Here is a 16202-nt window from a genome sequence, read left to right on the forward strand (position 1 = left end):
AAGAAGCCCTAATTATGTACCAGTATTTAAAAAACATCCTGAGCAATTAAGGGTGGTTAGTTTCATAGTATTCCTAGGCAAAACAGTGGAACAACTGATGATGAGACTTGTCAAAGTTAGACTCAGGACTCAGTTTGTTAGACCACCCTGTGTTATTTGCACAGCGCTCTGCTAATACACCCAGATAATATGAGCACCATACAAGACACAAACTATCTTATTTATACAGATAAAAAGGAGGGGAGCACTTAGCAAGATAACAAAGGAAGCAGAATCTGATAAGTTTACCTGGGCTAGCCATGCATATCTTATTTCCTTACTAACTATTACCGATCTTCTGTTAATGTTTTGCCATTAGACCCTTGTTTATGCCTAATGTTTCTTTTCCTGGCACCTGTATTTCAACATTTCTTATTTCTGCTTAAAGGTACATACAAAATTTCTTTAATCCATTCTTATTTTTACAATATAATTCATTCTACTTTCACAGACTTCATTCTAAAAATCAGAGTACAAATATAATGGGTCTTGCCAAATGAACTGATTATAAGTCTGCTTAATAAAGATCACTGATGTACTATATTTGAATTGCCCTAAGGCACTGATTTACTACCAAATGATATTTGTAATTAAGAAAATTAACCCTACACAAAATCAGGATGACATGTTAAAAACTAACTGAAAGATCTCTCAACCTAATTGTTAATGGGGAATCGACAATGAGAGAGGATATTCTAGTGGGGTCCCACAGGAATCAGTTCTCAGCTTAGTGTTATTCATTATTGTCAATGATCTGGAAGAAAGTTTAAAATCAAGCTTAAAAAGTTGATGGATGACGCAATTTGGTGAGGCAATAATAGTAATTAAAGGTCAGTGATTCAGGGTAATTTGGATGGCTAAGTAAGATAGCTGCAATCAAACATGTTTTAATTCAGCCAAATGCAATATTGTATGTTAATGAATAATGAATATGGTCTGTGGTTATATAATGGTGTACTGTATTCTGTGAAGCAGTGAGTCTGAAAAGAAATTTGGTGTCATTGTAGTAAACCTTGATCATGAGCTGCCAGTGTGATGCTGTGTCAAATGTATCCAAGGAACTTGTATTTATAAATGAGTATGTGGTGATATTACCAGTGGAGAATTGTGTCCAGTTTTGAGTCCATCTTTTAAAAAGGATATGAAATTGGAGAAGGTTCACTGAACAGCTGCATGCATTTGTGTCTGGAAAGTATACCTCATAATAAGAGTTAAGGAGCTTGATCTCTTACAGAGATCAAACAGGTAATTTGATCACTCTAGAAGTACCTACCCAGAGGAAAAAAAAATCTGAAATTATGGTTCCTTGTAATTTTAACAGACAAAAGCATGAGAAGATTCAGTGGATGGAAGTTGAAGCTAAAAAAATTCAAAATGGGTCTGAAAATGATTGTGATGGTAATTAGCTACTTACCATGAAAACTAGTAAATTCATCTTTAAATTGAGACTGAATTAACTGACAAAGTTAACACAGAATTACGGTTGCCCAATGATATATGGTGACCTTCCAGAATGTTGAGTTCAGCAACACTCATTTCTGAAAACTAGAAAATAATGAAGGTACACGACCATACAGTCTGAATTCTCCATTCCTGGAGCTGCCAATAGCCACTGGGAATTGTCTACATGTATTCCAGTGGCATTCACTTTTAGGTTTGTTGTATTTGATGGTGGAAGAATTAGTTGGTGCAGTTTGAAAGAGCTGTGATTTGTTAAATGAAGTGATTCCAAGGCCAGAAGACATCATTGTGATAATCTAATCTGACTTTCTGTATAACAAAAGCCATAGAACTTCCCAGTATAATTCCTTTTTGGGCTAGTGTTCTTGAGGGGCTGTCTGCCTCTGGAGGTGTTATCTCCTTTTCCAAACCTGTGAGATGAAAGGGAATAGTTGGATGTGTTCCTTGAAAGATCCAGTATGTCTCATTTCAGCTCTGTGTTGTGTATACTGTCAGTAATGGGGCATATTGGTCATCTTGTCAAGGAGATTGCCAGCAATTAGATGGGAGATGTCTGTGAGTTTAATGAAGGGTAAGTGAAAGTACAGTGTTAGATTGCATTGTGCACACAAGGGTGAAGGGGGTAGTAAAAGAGGTTGAAGGGACTGTAATATTTAGCAGATGTAGTGTTTTCTCTGGAGTGGCTTAAGTGTTTCAGCACAGAGCAGCTGTGGATAGCTCCTGTTCAGTACTGTGTAAAGGAAGAATGCAGGTATGTATTATGGCCATTTTGAGGCATCATGCAAAGAAGGCAGAGTTAAGGTTGCTTGAGCATGTGCCTTAATTCTGTATTTCCTTATGTTCACAAGTATGAATTTTGCTGAACTTGATGTTCTGGAAGAGCATGATAATAGCAACAGGCAACCTTCATTCTGCATTAACAAAGTTCTTTGTCAGTGAATTTCCTGGGGGGAAGTGGGAGTATGTGCTTTAACAAAGAAATGTGGTTGGTATGAGTTAGTGATCACTTGGGCAGTTGTAATCACCATATTAGGTGTGCAGTTGAGATTTTTCATTACCTGGCCACTGTTAATATCTAGTTCTTACATAGTGTGTTTTGTCAGTAGATCTCAAAGAAAAAATCATTATCCCTATTCTACAGATGGAAAACTGAGGCACATTGAGGTGAAGACTTTGCAAAAGTCACCCAGCAGGCCAGTGGCAAAGTTGAGAATAGAGCTTAGGTTTTCTGAGTCCCAATCCACTGCCCTCTCCGTCAGGCTGCAGGGTTATTTTATGGTTCCTAAGTGTTCCATTCTCCACACATATACACTTTGTTATAATGAAATGGGGATAACTGTCATGCTTTGAAGTGTTTGGAAAGCATACTTGATAACTGACTGAATGAGAGAAATCTCAGCCGTGGTCTGTCTAGGTTGGTGGAATTTGATTAAAATAAATTCAGTGGACAGTATCAAAATTTATTGAGTATTTTTTTATTTTTTGATTTAAATATTCAGTTGTGCAAAATTATAGGTTTTAAGCATTTTTTCAATTTTTATTGATTTTAAGTTTTCACAATCTCAGGAAATTGTGAGCAGGTTACACAATAATTTAGTGATGGTATCTACTGAGATTCAAAAAGTTAAACTAATTGTCAACATCGTACGTCAACATATACAAGGTAAATATCCTTTAATCAAATAAGTTCCCAAGCAGCATTTTTCTTTCTTTGCCTGTCTGTTGATAACTGCAATTTACAGAAATATTTTTATCTGTGTGTTTATATCCATGTTTATCAACATTTACCAAAAAAATCTAATCTTTCCATGCTGGTCTTTGTCTCAAGCTACGTCTTCGTTACCTGCCGTATTGGCGGGTAGCAATCGATTGCTCGGGGATCGATATATTGCATCTCATCTAGATGCGATATATCGATCCCCGAACACGCTTATATCGATTCTGGAACTCCACCAACCCAAACGGAGTTGCGGAGTTGACATGGGGAGCTGCGGACATCGATCCCGCGCTGTAAGGACGGTGAGTAATTCGATCTTAGATACTTCGACTTCAGCTACGTGAAGCTGAAGTTGCGTATCTGAGATCGATTTTCCCCCGTAGTGTAGACCAGCCCTCAAACTTTACAGTTTCAGTACATCATGGTTACAGTAACTTTAAGCATAATGAGAGAAAACTGGTGTGTGTCTTGACTTCTTCCATCCCCTGCAACATATAGCTTCCCCCCATCATTTCCAGGTCATCCTGCTCTGTCCTTTAAATCATTAGCACTTTAGAAGCGAGGTGTGCACACACAAAAGTTGTTAGACTCTGTGAATTTTAAGAAGAGCTAGCAAGAGGTCTGGGGAGCACTGTATCAGGAACCTCTTGCCCAAATGAACCCCAGTTTGGATTATTGCTCTTCCCTCTTCCCCCAAAAGGCGCACCAATTTTTATGACAATCCAGATGTGCATCAGATTTTAAAACACCTAGAAGAATTGTCCTTTAAACAGTAGTCTTCTCAATCTTAACTGTAGCAGAGCTGGCACTCTGTGATAATACTGTATGAAATTAATCATCAGCAATTGCTTTGCTATATCTAGACCTCCAGGTATGAAATAGCTTTGAGAGGTATGAAATAGCTAAGGCCCTTCATTTTGGTATTTTATTTAAAATATATATATTCTGGGAATTGATCAGTGTTCATTCATAAGTTTTAAGAAATGGTGAAAACTGGTTAAAAAACAAAATGAAGGGTGAGAGAGGTGCTTGGTACTCATGAGGCCTGGGAATACTCAAAATGTAGTGGTCAGTGTGCTCTGTGACTGGGGTCCAGCTCCCTACATGTCTCACTTCCCACCACACAGAGAAAGTGTAGGTGCTGTGCTGAAGGGCTGGGACTAGGATGAGGCCCTTTCCAGCGGGGTATGGTCTTGGCTGCTGTAACCTGGGTCTCTGCCAGTCTTACTCCGCAGGGGACAGAGCCTTATTTCCTCCTCCTGTTGGACAGATCTGAAGGGCCAGGCTCAGGAAGGGACTCTATCCAGCATGAGGTGGGGGGCAGTACTCACAGGGTGTAGCCTTTGGCACCCCACTTGCAGAGTCCCTGCCAGCTTGCCTATGCAGAGGAATGAAACTGCCAGTTGGTGAAATGGAGGAGCAAGACGGGCAGGGAGTTTAGTTCCAGCACCCAAAACATCTGTACCCTGGTCCTTCAGCATCGTCCCATCTGCTTCTGCCACAAAAAAAGTCCCAGGTCTCCCAAAAAAGCCAAAATGCAGGTAAAAATTGGTAAAACCCACATGTTGGTTTTTTCAAAACCCAGGAATTGTTCTGAGAAAATTGGTATATACCAAAAACAAAGGCCTTATGAAGTACCCTGTTAATCGCATTGTGGTCTCAGCTGAATGAGAACACCCCATAGAAATGAATACAGCCTGAAATAATAGCTCTGAGCCATTTGAGCTGCTCCATTGATTTCAGTGGGTGTTTCCGTTCCCCTCAGTGGCACTTGAGAAACCTATGATGTGCATCAAGCATGCCCATTCTCAACTCTGCCCCGGTCTCAATAGCATGTCCTTGGCTCATACTCTGAGGATGCTTGTTGTCCAGTCCGCAGGGTTTCCCCAGATGCCATCTCATATAGGGTAGAGAGAGGGGCTCTGACCCTCCTTGAGGGACCAGGTCTCAGATCCCATGTGGGGCCAGAAAGAGGGGCTCCCCCAGATCCTAGATCATGGGAGGCAGGAAGTGGGGGGTCAGATCCTGGCATATGCAGGGGGCAGGGAGAAGGGTTAACAGCCAAAGGGGCAAGTAAGTCCTCCAGATCTCAGCTTGTGGGGTGGGATGAGTAGAGACACCACCAGACTGGCAGTTCCCCCCAGATCCCAGCATACATGGCTGGCAGGAAGAGAGTCAGATACCACAGAAAGGCAAGGCTCCCCACATCCTAGTTCCCATGGGAGAGTAGGGAGAGGGGACTCATAGCTCCTAGGGGGCATGTGGCCCACAGATACTGGCACACACCTGGAGGAGAGGAGCTCAGATCCCACAAGAAGAGGCATTTCCCACCCCCAACCAACTCCTGGCTGGCTCTGCCCCTTTTCTTCCCCAGTCTGCCTGCCACTTTGCACCCAGTCCCTCTGCCTTACCACCCATCCCCATTTCTCTCTCCTTCTCTGGCTGCAGCTTCAAATTTCTCTCCCCCATTCTCACGAATTTCATTTGTCTCCCAGCAACTATTCACAGATATAATTGTTTTCAAAAATATTTTGATTTTATTTCCCCTGATGTAATGATGATAACCTGACAGATGGGTTTTAGCAGTGTGGTTACAGACCTTTTCTAGATTTCTGGTCTAGGTGGGATTCAAACTGACACTAGCTGCATTGGTCAGGCTATTTTTCATCTCCTTGAGCTATCCAGTTGATTTGATACAGACGCTCCTGGCTCCTTTCTCTGAACATGCTTTGTGTAAACTGTTAACTCATGAGCATTAGGCATGAGAGTTAAACTCTTTGGTGAACATTTTGGTGAAATTTGCCCTCCCAAAGGGCCAGTGGGTGCCAAACTCTAGGTGAGGGTAACTCTTGAACACCTGAGATTCCTGGGCCAGGATCAGAGCCCTAGTTCGATCTCCAGGTCTAGACAAAAAACTTTGGCAGAGTGTATTAACTAATCTTACCAAAAAAAGCTGTTTGGGGGCCGTTTAGGAACCACTTTGTCAAATTACCCCAAATTTGGAGTCACTAACCTCCAGGAAGCACACCAAATTTCAAGGCAATCTGAGTAAGCCTGCAAATTTTAGAGCATTTAGAGTATATCTACAATGCAATTGAAAATCTTTGGCTGGCCCATGCCAGCTGGCTAGTCCTGCAGTGCTGTTATACTGTAGTGCAGACTTCTGCAGCCTGAGCTCTGGGACTCTTTCACTTTGTTACAGCCCAGGTTACAGTATGAGGCTGGAAGTCTACTTTGCAATGAAACAGCCCCACAGCCTGAGTCCAAGTCAGCTGATATGAGCCAGCCCTGGGTGTCTAATTGCAGTGTAGACATACCCTTAGAGTCAAGCTTTAAATAGAAAGCTGGTCTTAAGCCTGGTCTACACTACGGAGTTAGGTTAAATTTAGCCATGTTGGGTTGATTTTAAAAATGAATGCATCCACACAACCAACCCCATTCCGTCGACCTAATAGGCTCTTAAAATTGACTTCTGTACTCCTCCCTGGCAAGGGGAGTAGCACTAAAATCGACTTTGGGTTGAATTTGGGGTGGTGTGGACGCAAATCGATAGTATTGGCCTCTGGGAGCTATCCCAAAGTGCTCCATTTTGATCACTCTGGACAGCACTTAGAACTCTAATGCACTAGCCAGGTACACAGGAAAAGCCCTGGGAACTTTTGAATTTCATTTCCTGTTTGGTCAGTGTGGCGAGCTCAGCAGCACAGGTGACCATGCGGTTCCCCCAGAATCATAGCGCATAGAATATTTCTACGCTCCCCCTATCATCTCCATCCCTAAGGTTATCGCAGATTAGAAGGTGAAAAAAACGCATTTGCGATGCCTTGTTTTCTGAGCTTATGCAAACCTCCTGCACTGATAGGGCACATCTTAATGCATGGAGGCATTCAGTGGCAGAGGCCAGGAAAGAATTAAGTAAATGCGAAGAGTGGAGGCAGGACACGATGCTGAGGCTAATGGGGGAGCAAACTGACATAATGAAGCATCTGTTGGAGTTGCAGGAAAGCCAACCAGAGCACAGACCCCCATTGCATCCACTGTATAACCGCCTACCCTCCTCCCCATGTTCCATAGTCTCCTCACCCAGATGCCCAAGAATGTGGGAGGCCCTGGGCACCCAGCCACTCCACTCCAGAGGATGGCCCAAGCAACAGAAGGCTGTCATTCGAACGGTTTGATTTTTAGTGTGGCTACAATAAGCAATGTGGCCTTGTCCTTCCCTCCTCCCACATCCCACCCGGGCTACCTTGTCTGTTATCTTTTTTCTTAATTAATAAAGAATGCATGGTTTCAAACAGTAGTTACTTTATTTTGAAGGGAGAGGGTGGTTGGCTTACAGAGAATTAAAATCAACAAAGGGGATGGAGAATTAAAATCAACAAAGAAACACACAACTGTCACGCTGAAGTCTGGCCAGTTATGAAACTGGCTTTCAAAGCCTCTCTGATGCGCAGCACACCTTGCTGTGCTCTTTTAATCACCCTGGTGTCTGGCTGCTCAAAATCGGATGCCCCGTGATTTGCCTCAACCTCCCACCCCACCATAAACGTCTCCCCCTTACTCTGACAGATATGGAGCATACAGCAAGCAGCAATAACAATGGGAATGTTGGTTGCACTGAGGTCTGACCAACAGTGCCAGCGAGCTTTTAAACATCCAAAGACACGTTGTACCACCATCTGCACTTGCATAGCCGTAGTTGAACTGCTCCTTACCACTGACCAGGCTTCATGAACGGATCCCTGAGCTCGTCGCTAGGGAGCAGGAGAGCAGAGTTCCAGCGGAAGTGGTGGATGATCACGGTTAGCAGTCCTATTGCACCATCTGCTTCGAAGGCAAGGAGCTGCTGCTGTGTAGCAATACCAGCTGCTGCGGGTGCTTCTGTGTCGAATGCTTAGAGTTCTGGGTAGGGCAAGGTACCTCAGCCACGGCAAAAGAGCAAGAGCTCTGGAGCTGTTACATGTGTCAACCACAGAAGTGCTATGGGGTGTTACAGCGCTGACCGGACTGGAATGTATGGCTGCAAGAGTTCTTCACCAGTAACAAAGGACAGGAATATGATGCACTTAAAATCTTAAAAGGCCTGCACATTTCCCAGAGTCACTGCCCTTGATAACAGAACGTCAATGATTGCATTGACTACTTGGATCATAGCAGCCCCTACAGTAGACTTGCCCACAACAGCAGCAGTGACGGTGAGCTGAGCAGGCTCCATGCTTGCTGTGGTATGCCATCTTCATGGGTAACCCAGGAAAAAAGGTGTTAAACGACTGTCTGCTGTTGCTTTCACGGAGGGGGGGGCAACTGATGACGTACCCAAAACCACTAGTGACAATGTTTTTGCCCCATCAGGCATTGGGAGCTGAACCCAGAATTCCAATGAGCGGTGGAGACTGCGGGAACTATGGGATAGCTACCACAGTGCACCGCTCTGAAAGTCAATATTAGCCACGGTAGTGAGAATGCACTCCGACTTAATGCGCTAAGAGTGGACATACGCAATCATCTGAATAAAATCGATTTCTAAAAATTGACTTCTATAAATTCGACCTAATTTCGTAGTGTAGACATATACAGAGTGGGTCAGCCACACATTATTGGACCTCGTGATCTTCTCCTGGATAATATGGGGAAATAATTCCCTTCATTATAGGCGTTACTGGATGAAACTTTATGACCCGTATTATGCAGGCGATCATATAATTGTAAACCGCATATGTCAAAATATCTGATCAAAGTAAACAGCCTTAAACTAATAAAGTCTCAAACATCATTTTTCTTTATTTTCCTATCTGAAATTTGACACGTATGTGTGTATGAAGAAATTGACATTTACTGACAAAAATCTAATCCTTCCAAGCCTAGATATAAAGTAGCATTGTTGAATGGGTTTCGCTCCTGCTTTTATCAGCTTTTTTTATTTACTTTACTGACTGATTGTGGCTTGGTTATGAACAACAGTTGTTTTCTGCACAGAATATATTTTTTAGTCATCAGTGTTTGAAATAGGTATTTCTGTGTAAATGGGCAAACTTCTGTTTAATATGCAGTTTGCGTGTATCTTTTTTTTCCTTGTTTTCTATGTTCCAGGCAATGTTCTCTGGTAAAACTAGCATATGAGTTATTAGGGGAAAAAATGATTACTAGAGATTTATGAATTTGTAATAAGTTCTTTATCACATACATTTACACAACTGTAGGTATGAAAGAATTTGATCTTTAAAATATTATAGTTTCTGATAAAATGTTTTGCAGATTTGCTCATTTTTTAATCAGCCTTTTTTCAGATTTAGGTCCAGACTTTTAAAGGTAGCACTTAAGTGATATAAGAGCCTAAATCTCATTTTTTTTTCCAGAAGGGGGAAATCCCATAGACTCCAAAATCTCTGTTGAAAATGAGATTTAGGCTCATAAATCAATTACGCATCGCAATGCTTAGTGCTGCAATGCCTAAATATCTTTAAAAATATGGGCCTAAGATCCCAGTATTTTATGATGTAGACAATTGTCAAAGATTTTATTTTCATAGTATAATTTACCTAATATTGAAATCCCTGAAATTTGTAGAAACTTGTAAATATATATGAAAATAAATTATATAGCTCCTAGTCTAGCACAGCACTTATACATGTGCTTAACTGTAAGCACATGAATAGTCTCAGTTATTTAAAAATACACTGACTAGAGTGGAACTACTTACCTGCTTGGCTGTATTGGGCCACAGAAAAGAGCTTTAGCATTGTATTGAGGATTAGGGAGCAAAATTTTTGTATATACTCTTCCACACTTGGTTTTTCTAATATAAAAGCATAATCAAAATGTAATTTCTTACCTGGAAATGTTTTTCCTCTTTCCCTTTAGAACGGCCAAACTCCACTAAAGTTATAAAAGCGGGGAAACCAAAGACCAGGAAACCCAGCAAGGTTTGTATTTGCCAGAAAGCAGTTTAATCTGTGAGTCTCAGGTCTGATTAGATTGAGACCATATAATAGTCTATTGATTTGAACTAACATTTTAACTGCACTGTTGATATGATAAGAAATGTAAATTGCCAATAGAGAAATATTTTTTTCCTAAATATTTTATCTGTATAAGTATAAGTAGCTGGTATTGTTCAAGTAAATTTTAGTTTGCTGGGAAATCTTTAAGGTTTCATCCTAAAGATGTGTTATGATCTCCCTGGCTGATGGGTTAATTCAGGTGATAGTAGGGGCGGGGGAAGTCAAAAAAGGGAACATGATCAAAAATTTACAAAGAGCTGAAGGCTGTAGCATCGGAAGCAGCAAAGAGATTTTTTTGTAAAGGGTTGTCATAAACAAATAGCTAAGGGTTAATGTTTCTTTTACCTGTAAAGGGTTAACAAAGGGAACCAAACACCTGACAAGAGGACCAATCAGGAAACCGGATTTTTCAAAGCTTAAGGGAGGGAATTTGGGGTTTTTCTGGTCTTGGTCTTTGTCTGTTCTTGCTCTCTCAGCTATGAGAGGGTCTATTCCAGTCCTTCTAATCTTCTGTTTCCCAGTTGTAAGTACAAAGTTAGCAAAAGTATAGTCTTTAAATTGTTTTGCTGTATTTGCATCTGTGTATCTGGCTGGTGGAGTCTTTATGTGTATTTGGCTATAAGTACTTTAATTGTATTGTTTTTTGGATAACGTGTTTATCCCTTTTCTATTGTTATTCATTTTCTATAAGTTGAAAACCCTGTATCTACCATCTAGGTTACGAGAACTGTTATTCTATTCATTCTTCTTTTTTTTATGTAAAGTTTTGCTTTTAAGACGTGTTGATTTTTTTCTAGTTGACCCACCAGGAGATTGGTGGAGAAAGGAAAGACGGGGAGGGGGAAACTGCTCTCTGTGTTTAACTCCCTAGTGTCCAGGGCGGAAGAAGCTACAGGGGAAGAGAGAGAGAATCTTTCTGTTTCCTTGTCTTTGGGTTGTCTCTTTGTGGAAAGAGGAGACATGCTTCATGGTATTGTGATGTAAAAGGTTGCATCAGTAACTCTCAGGTTAGCCAGAGAGGAAATTCTGGTGGGAGAGAGTGGGGGGAATGGTTTATTCCCTTTGTGGTAAGACTCAGAGCCTTGAGTCTGGGGTCCCCAGGGAAGGTTTGGGGGAGACAGAGGGAGCCAAACCTGGAAATTGGCTGGTGGCAGCAAGATCAAATCTAAGCTGGTAATTAAGCTTAGAGGGTTATGCTAGCTTCTCAGTGTATGAACGCTAAGGTTCAAATCTGAGTGGGAAAGCTATTGTAAGGGTATAGTAGGATTATCTGGTAAATATAGAGATAGTATGCAGAAACAGTAGTACTCATGAACACACAAGATTCTGATGAAGTGTAACCACAGAAGCAAAGCTAGACTGGTCTGTGGTGGTTTTTTTTTTTTTTTTTTACTGCTGGGGGAATTTTGTGCACCTGTACATGCGTGGTAGGCAAAAGGAAGCAGTGCGGGGGCAGGGAGGGGAGTCTGGGGACACCCATGAACATAGTTGGGGGTGGGCAATGCCCCCCCAAAACAGAGGCAAGGCATGGAGGGGCACATGGTATCACTTGCCATGGCCTTCCCCAATTTCTGCACATGCAGAGCTGCCCTGCTGTATGAGGGTGCTGCTCCACTCTGCAGCAGGATGCCACTTCCTGGGTCCTAGTGTCAGTTGTTCTCTCTTTCTGTGTGTACAACAGTGAGTGCCCACAGTGTGGCAGGGCAAGGGGGGGAGAGGCAGTGGAGAAAGAAAGGGGTGGGATGAGGGAGTGAGGAGAGAGGGATGTGGAAGGGAACAATTGGGAGAGATGGGGAGGGGATATGGAAATCAGGAAGGGGGAGTGGGAGTCTGGCATGTAGCATCCCCTCAACAGCAGATGCAGCTGGGGCTCCCTGTTAAGCAGGCCTTTTGAACTCCCACTCTGAGCCCCCTGCACCTAGACCCCCACTGTCCCAGCGCCTGAACCTCTCCACAAAGTCCCCCACATCCAGACCCTCCTGCTGAGCCCTAGACCCCCTCCCCACTAAGCCCCCTCTGCTGAGCTCCAGCCACCTTCACCTGGACCCCACTGCAGCATCCCATTGCCCCTGCAAACCCCCAGCGAGCACTGTGCATCCACATCCCCCACTGAGCCGCCTGCATCCAGATTGCCCCACACAGAGCCTTCTTACTCTATGCCTGGATCCCTCTACACTTAGGCTCAGCCCGGCAGAATCCATCTGCCCACACTGGTGTGCCTGGTGCAGAGAAGCAGTGCTGGCTCTTGCACTGTTGTCAGGGTTGGGTGCAGCCTCACCGCCAAGTCCCTGTCTCAGGGAGGAAGTAGTGCTGTAGGGTGATCTTCCACCTCCATGCAACCAGTGGCCTTCGCTCCCCACTGCCACGCTGAAGCCTCTACATTTATTTATTGACAAATAAAACTTTTTTGCAGAATTTTTATTTTGGGGAGGCAGAATTTTTAAGTTTTTGGCACGGAATTCCCTCAGGAGTAATCTTTGGAGCCTGATGATTAGTGTTGTCTTAGGTTTCTTGTGTTTTCCAATTTTATAGTAAGAATAAAATTAATTTGTATATTACATTGTGTATATAACATTTCAGATTTCTTATGTCTGATTTCTAAGAGTGGATGGCTTATCTGACTCCAAGTGTACAAAGTAATTTGAACTTTTAAACATGAAGCAGCAGTTATGTATGTAATCTAATGTTGGAGAAGATTTTTCCAATGGTTTTAAAATATTTGTGACTAAAAATGTCTTTGAATTTTATTTAGGTTCAGTTATATTTTATTTTTATAATTAAATGAGTCTGAAGCTTCAAAATGATGTCTGGTGATGTTGACCTTAGGAGCAATAACAGATTTCTTCCAGTGAAAATTTGTCAACATTCTAAACATTCCTTGTTTTTCCAAAAAAGCTATTGCTTTAGCATCAAATGCTTTTTTTAATTGAAAGCCTAAGAATCTTTGAATGACTGCATTTGTCCATCGTAGATGTTGCATGGCTCATGCAACTGTGCAGTGTGTTTTCCCTGGCAGTACCTGAAGGGATGGCCATGCATGCACCCTGGTTTCTCTCATGCCCCTCCCTTCCTTCTGTTCCTTTTAACTGCCTGGTGGTTGGAGCATGTTACTGTGCTATGGTACAGTCCCTCATTCCTCTGTGAACATACAAAGATTATATATAGTTATAATTCTTAATTAGTAGTACTCATATTTTTTTTTATCCATTTGGACATTTGTTTCTTTAATTTATTTGCTTTAGGTCAGTAAGCTTCTCCAAGCTTTGGTTGGTACTGGGGGAGGCTACGCCAAGGCCACTGGCTTTATGCCTTGTTCCCAGTGTCAAAAACCAATCGCTCATTAGTAACCCCCACTCTCACTGTTCCACATCAGAGACAGGTGTCTGATCTTCTGCAGCTACAAATCAAGGAAAAGGAAATGCCTTAGATATATTTTCACGGAGACCATTCTTCACACGGCTCAGTTAGTGCAGGGGAGTGAATCGACTGTTCCTTTACAAGTACTCCTCCAGCCTGGCTAACTGACATTTGACCAAAGGAGATCTCCTTCATCAGAGTCATCCTCCAGCAAGCCTACGCACTTGGAGCATTCTTATTTGACTTCTTCAATATCCTTGGTGCAGGACTCCTCTACAGCAGAAGCTCAGTGGTTTGAGCATTGACCTGCTAAACCCAGGATTGTGAGTTCAGTCCTTCCGGGGCCATTTAGGGATCTGGGGCAAAAATCTGTCAGGGACGGTACTTGATCCTGCTGTGAAGGCAGGGGACTGGGCTCAATGACTTTTCATGGTCCTTTCCAGTTCTATGAGATAAGTATATCTCCATATTAAAGTAAGCCACTCTGGTACCAAAGGTTACCTACTTTGTCTCATAGGTCCCCGGTACCATCTCACAGTGACTGTCATAGGACTGAACTGTTGACTCTCGTACACATATGGGGGCCATTGAGGCAGGCTACTTTATTGGTGACTACAATGGATCTGTCACTTCTGCTTACTGTGGATCAACTGTCTATCTTAGTGTCAACAAAACTGAAGCTACATAATTACAAAGGACCTGTTGTGCCTCTCAGTGTTTGTATCACCATTTATTCATGGTGAAGGCCATTTACTGGTACTGATGCATGCAGCGCAGACTTTTACCAGCATTGATGTCTGTTATGGCACCCTTTCTCTGAAGACCAGTACCATCTTCCTTAGCTGCTTCTGTGATGACATCTAGGCCTACAATACCTGCTCCACCTCTGTGCTCAGTAGTGAAAGCCAGGTACTGCATTCTCACCATAGATCTTAGGCCTGGTCATTTGTCTCTTCCCAGAGTTGCACCAGTGTGACCTTCAAAGTAGTCCTACTTCTCATTGGAATTCAGAGTGGATTCCTATGCCTCTCATTACAGGCAGTCCAATTCATCCTCCAGAACTCATTCCTACTCTCATAGAAGACACTCATCAAGAGTAGATTGAAGGATTAGGTGGCCTGGCCTTGACACAATTGGACACTCATACCATATCAGTCTCCTCATTGGCCTTTCACTGGCATCAAGATTGTCATCCCCACTTCCTCACAGAAGCCGGTCTCTGAGAAAGGAGAGGCTTCCCTGACTAGTATCAATAGACCAGTGATCATTGATACAGAATAGCCTACAGACACTATAGTACAGGCCATTCCTCAGCCTCCCTTGGATTTACATTCTACTTCGACTGTGCAGGACTTGCCTCAGGAGGGATCTAATGAGGCTTTGGTACCAGAAGCTGCTTCTCTGCTACCGATGTCTTCAGAGTTTACCAAGAACTGAAAAGGACAGCTACAGCCCTTGGTGTTCAAATTGAACTGGTGGAGGAAAATTCTCCTAAATTTATAGCTATATTACACCCAGCTATGGCAGTGACGGTAGCCCTTCCTAAAAATGAGAGGATAATGCAGCATACTAAGTCACTCACAAATCCCTTCATATATGGTAAAAGACAGAGGATAAATACCAGATACCATCTCATGGGTTTGACCAGTTTTATTTTGCACTCTATACCGGGCTCACTGGTGGTAGCTGGAGTGAATGAATGACACTGCAAAGGTTGAGCTAAGGCTACCCAAAAGGAAAAGGATGCAAAAAAGCTAGACCTTTTTAGGAGAGAGGTGTATTCAGTGGTGGGGTTATAATTTCGCATTGCCCCTCCCCATTTGAGTAGTCCTATTGCCAACCAGCTCGCCCTCTTGGACCAATGTCTAAATCGCTAAACAAGTTACCTAAGGACTCTCAAGATGAGTTCCAGTCTCTCTTGGTGAGAAGTCATCTGGTCTGTATATCAGCTCTGCAGGCTTCCTTGGACACTGCAGTCCCAGCTTCAAGGATCATGGTGATGGTATTAACAATGCACCATTTCTCATAGCTGTCGTCATCAGGGATTCCTTGAGAAATACAGCTGACAATTAAAAGACTTTTCCTTTTGCCCCCACAAGGACAAAATATTATCCTCAGTTTCAGCTGAGACAACAGTTCTACCTCTCCAGGCAGTTTGACTAAACCTTGCACAAACACAGGCTGCGAAGAAGGAGGCTTCTGCTATGTGCCTTGGTCACTTTGTCAAGGCAGCCAAAGGCCTCAAAGCATCCTGTTTGACTCCTCTGTTGAGGACAGCATACCTATCAGTGCAGATCTTACTGGCCCTTTCTCTGCCTGTGGGAACAGGTTATCCAATTTCCTAAGTGTATGGCAGACTATCACCGCAGAGAAATTAGTGCTAAATGTGGTGGATTCAGCATATACCCAGTCAGGGCCGGCTTTAGGAAGTGCGGGGCCCAATTCGAACATTTTCGGTGGGGCCCTGGCAGGGATGACTTAAAAAAAAAAAAAAAGTGGAAAAAAAAAAAAAACCCTCTCATTTCTTTCATGTATTATTTACTTTCCATAACTATATGAATAATAAAATTATATACATTGCATCATATATGCTGTTGATTGGCTATTAATGACTGCCGTTTCACATG

The 16202-nt window shown here is 42.7% G+C and overlaps 1 protein-coding gene across 5 annotated transcripts in view; it reads left to right on the top strand.

The window, feature by feature from the left end:
* Positions 1 to 16202, top strand: part of LARP1B (La ribonucleoprotein 1B) — a 115473-nt gene that overhangs the window by 9583 nt on the left and 89688 nt on the right. For 4 of the 5 annotated variants that reach the window (XM_032806042.2, XM_032806043.2, XM_032806041.2 and 1 more), the window contains exon 2: positions 10079 to 10140. The exons of the other annotated variant lie outside the window; for it this stretch is intronic. In XM_032806042.2, the coding sequence (XP_032661933.1) occupies positions 10079 to 10140 (62 nt within the window). The remainder of the gene's footprint in view (positions 1 to 10078; positions 10141 to 16202) is intronic. 5 annotated transcript variants of the gene reach the window in all.

Source organism: Chelonoidis abingdonii, chromosome 5, assembly GCF_003597395.2.
Source record: "Chelonoidis abingdonii isolate Lonesome George chromosome 5, CheloAbing_2.0, whole genome shotgun sequence".
NCBI classification, from domain to species: Eukaryota; Metazoa; Chordata; order Testudines; family Testudinidae; genus Chelonoidis; species Chelonoidis abingdonii.